This window comes from Oratosquilla oratoria, chromosome 17 (assembly GCF_046742065.1).
Source record: "Oratosquilla oratoria isolate Oo_2021 chromosome 17, ASM4674206v1, whole genome shotgun sequence".
Taxonomy (NCBI): domain Eukaryota; kingdom Metazoa; phylum Arthropoda; class Malacostraca; order Stomatopoda; family Squillidae; genus Oratosquilla; species Oratosquilla oratoria.
In genome coordinates, this window is record NC_134793.1 from 7403955 (window position 1) to 7408137 (window position 4183).

At 48.1% G+C, this 4183-nt stretch overlaps 1 protein-coding gene across 1 annotated transcript; it reads right to left on the reverse strand.

Moving 5' to 3' along the window:
* Window positions 1-357: 357 nt before the first annotated feature.
* Window positions 358-1762, reverse strand: LOC143034143 (uncharacterized). Its single transcript, XM_076200089.1, has 2 exons — window positions 712-1762; window positions 358-611 (listed from the first exon to the last, which is right to left on the reverse strand). Exon 1 carries the CDS (start codon window positions 1627-1629, stop codon window positions 721-723), a length of 909 nt encoding a protein of 302 aa, XP_076056204.1. The 5' UTR covers window positions 1630-1762; the 3' UTR covers window positions 358-611; window positions 712-720.
* Window positions 1763-4183: the final 2421 nt, after the last annotated feature.

Genomic DNA, 4183 nt, shown 5'->3' on the forward strand with positions numbered 1-4183 from the left:
TGTATATATGTATATATGTATGTATATATTGTTATGCCTTCCGCAAGGATATAAGGAAATATGTCTAGGAGGGGTTCGTACTTAGTGGCCTTGATGTGGGTAAGGCAAATCCAAACGGAAGTTAACATAAATAACTAATTTAATATATAACAAAAAGCCAACAAAACAAATATAAGAACTTTACAACAACAAAATTAATCAATTGACAATTAATTCCTCCACCGAAAACCAAGTCATGAGAATATAGATTACGTGGTGACGCCACGGTACTAGAGCAAAAGCAATATGGGAGAGATAAAGTTACGCGTCGCTTCAGCCAACGAAAGTGCGCTCGCTAGGATTTTTTTTTTAGATTTATTGATTTACAAGAAATACATCTTGTTTGGGTCTCTACCCATATTCCTAGAAGGCATACAAGTATGCCTTTTACAATAAGTTACATGTACATTTGTTAAAAATATGTCAATATATGTTGCGCTGTACGGTCTCCACGATCTAGCCGACGTGGTTAGTGTCCTATGAGTCCGTCGCGTCCCATCCGGTCCAGCCGACGTGGTTCCTGCACCCGTCGCGTCCCATCCGGTCCAGTCTAAGGCATCATGCGCAGTTACCTAGGTGAAGAGAAGAAAGCATTAGTCCTTGGCTTAAATTAAAATGTGTCATAAGTCAAAAAAGTCAAAAAATCAGCAAGAGAGTACAGTCGAACAGAACCCATCCGTATCATCTGGGGGGCGGCACTTGAAGGAGGCGTCCCAGCCGATACGAGTTAAGGGACACCGTCAGTCGACGGATGAGTCCCCCAGCCGAGGTCCTGGGGCCCGCACGTAGAAATCTGGTCGCCGGGCAAAGGGCCACATAATGATCTAGCCCGTTTGCGCCGGCCTCTCCACAGTGGATGCAGGCCTCCGGCTGTCCCGTCACCTCCGAGAAGCATCGATACCCGAGACGGAGTCGATGAAGGGTGACTTCCTCTATCCTGGAGAGACGGACTCCAGGGGTCAGTCGCTCATACGCTGTGGCAACTTGATACCAGCGTGCTGACGGCCTCTGGGCTGTTAGGTTCCTATGGCTTTGTAGTTCCCTCTTGGCCATCGCTCTCGTTGCAATGGCCAAGATCTCAGTTCGGCTCGGGAGGACACCGATTCCGCCTTCCATGTCCCCTGTGGCCGCTCTTCTGGCCACCCTGTCTGCCGCTTCATTTCCCTGGATGCCGATGTGTCCCGGCACCCAGTTGAGGACGACTGATCTCCCTTGCTGACGGAGGGCCTTGAGCTGAAACAACAGTGAGGTCATTAGTTTTTTCTGGTCAGTGTGATAATTTTTGGATATTAATTGCAACAGAGCTAAACTATCTGTGTGCACAACTACATTACGTTGGTGGGTGTTGAGAGCATGGGTCAATGCTAGACCCACTGCAACACCCTCTGCTTGCGTCGAGCAGCGAGTGCCCAACACCCTTACTCCCTGTTCCTCGTCCTTCGTGACAAACGCTGCACCTGCCACGTTGTGTACGGGATCCACGGAGCCGTCTGTAAAATAGACGACGCAGTTTTCCTGGGCGACAGATCTCATTGTGGCCTCCGCATCCGCCCGCAGGCGCGGCAGCGGCGTACCGCGTCGTGACGCCATCACACTGATTCTGGCCGGTGGATTCTCCCAGGGGGAGACTGCACATAACCTTCCACCGGCACATCCCTCCTCTTCTGAAGGATAAGGTCATGCAGGTGAAGGTCCCTTATGCGGTGTGCAACCCTCGCTGACCACCTCTTCTGCGGGAAGAGATCCGGATCTTGCTGGAGGGCGCTGATTAGCCTTCGCCGCAGGAACGAGTCATGTTCTCTCTGAATGACTCTTATGGCGAAGGCTACCACCAATCCTGAGATCCTCACACTGATAGGCACCAGTCCCGCCTCTTGCTGCATATTGGCGACCAGAGTCCAGCGCGGCGCGCCCAATATTACGCGCAGCGCCTGGTTCTGTACTGTCTCCAAGTCAGCCAACCGTGTTGCGGATAGACCAGCCAGAGCACTGCTGGCATAGTCTATCACCGGTCGAATTGCGCTGACGTAGAATGTCCGGAGGACAGCGCAGTTGGCACCTGCCTCTCTGGTCGCCAAGGACTTCAAAACGTTAATCCGGCTGAGGACCCTTCCCCGGATGTATGCCACTTCAGTCCGGAAGGACAGCCTGGAGTCGAGCCAGACACCTAGGTACATGTGCGTGCTGACCCACTCCACCTCATGTCCCTGCAGCAGAAGCCTGTCCCTCGGTGTCACGCTAGTGCCAAAACACATGGCTTTGGTCTTTGGTGGCGAGATCTTGAGGCCAAGCTCTTCGCATTTGGAGGAAATGCGGTCGAGGCACATTTGCGTCCTTCTGGCCTTGGTCCTTCTGCCTGCCACCACCAGCGCGACATCGTCTGCGTATGATAGGAGGCGGCATCCTGTGGGTAGAGGGATGGCTATTAATGCACTCATCAGCACGTTAAACAGGGTGGGACTGAGAACCCCACCCTGGGGTGTACCATTTTCCAGGGGGTGATAGCAGGACTCCACTCCCTGTAGACGGACTCTGGCAGTTCTATTGGAGAGGTAGTCCGCTATCCCGGCCGATGCATTATATATACAGTTGGTGAGGACGGGAGGAAGGCGAAGGATGAGCCGGACAGAACTAGTTCTCGTCTGTCGGCCTAGAGAGAGTAGATCCCATAAAGTATACAAGCAGTTTTTACCGTCCATACGTAATTACCTAACAAGTACAGGATAACACAGATACAGATATTTTTAGATACATGGAAGATGGTGGGCCATCACAACGTATACAAGCAATTTACAGTACATACATAATTATCTTACAATTAAAGATTGACATACAGATACAGACATTTTATATACATGGAGGATGGTGGGCCATCACACACACACCCTAGAACTCATCAACTCAGGAGAACAGACGAGTTGGGAGTTCTAATCAGGACGGCTAAGGGTATCAGCAAGGAGGTTTTCAGAACCCTTGATAATTTTTTTATCGAGGAGGTATTGTTGGAGGAACAAGGACCAAAGTAATAGCCTCCTATTATTGTTCTTGTTCCGTTCAAGGAATATCAACGGATTGTGGTCCGTGAATATCCGTAAGGGGGTCGAGCTGGGTGTTACGTAGCATTCGAACTTCCGCAGGGCAGAGATGATAGACAGTAGCTCCTTCTCGGTGGTCGAATACTGCCTTTGGTGTTTATCTAGTTGAGCCGAGTGGTACGCGACAGGATGCAATATCCCATCATGTTCTTGGAGTAGAACAGCTCCGACGGCTTGATCACTTGCGTCCGTTTTCTTTAACTGATCTATGTGACTCAATATTAGTTGAACTAATTCAGTTCTACTAATGTTCGCTGGATAAGTTAATTCCCATCTTGTTGCTATTTCTTTCAGACATTCTTTATTTGGGTTCTGAATTATCAGTTCTTCCACCGAGGGGTTCTCAACAAAGTTTTCGATATTCAGTTCTGACATCGCGAAATTTTTACTCGCTAACAGTTGCTACTCAGCAAGGTAGAACGCTTGGTTCGCTTACGTGGTATACCGGACAAGAGATACAAGTAGAATTATAATACTCGACTCCCACGAATATTATAAATCTTTGGGACAGAATACATTAACCAAAACTACATGCCGTAAGTAGGATAGAATTAACGTTCCCACACGTATCCTAAACGGATCCTACTTCAGTACTCTTACGAAATTTACAGCTGCAAGAGTTTAACGTGGTCATGTGCAATGGCGTATTTACGATTAACTGAATTACTGTACTGGGGTACTGAGTTGCAAGTTTACCGGACAGATTGACAATTTCGATGGTTGTGGGAATGCAAGTGTAACTTATGTATTACGTTTCGCTCGTATATCTCACACCTTCTTAGTTTTTGTTCGGGTAAGAGGATTCCGACGGGCCCCCATTATATGTTATGCCTTCCGCAAGGATATAAGGAAATATGTCTAGGAGGGGTTCGTACTTAGTGGCCTTGATGTGGGTAAGGCAAATCCAAACGGAAGTTAACATAAATATCTAATTTAATAGCCAACAAAACAAATATAAGAACTTTACAACAACAAAATTAATCAATTGACAATTAATTCCTCCACCGAAAACCAAGTCGTGAGAATATAGATTACGTGGTGACGCCACG

Excerpts from the sequence above, each read along its gene's own strand:
- LOC143034143 (XM_076200089.1), bottom strand. The coding sequence starts at position 1,629 with ATGGCGTCACGACGCGGTACGCCGCTGCCGCGCCTGCGGGCGGATGCG.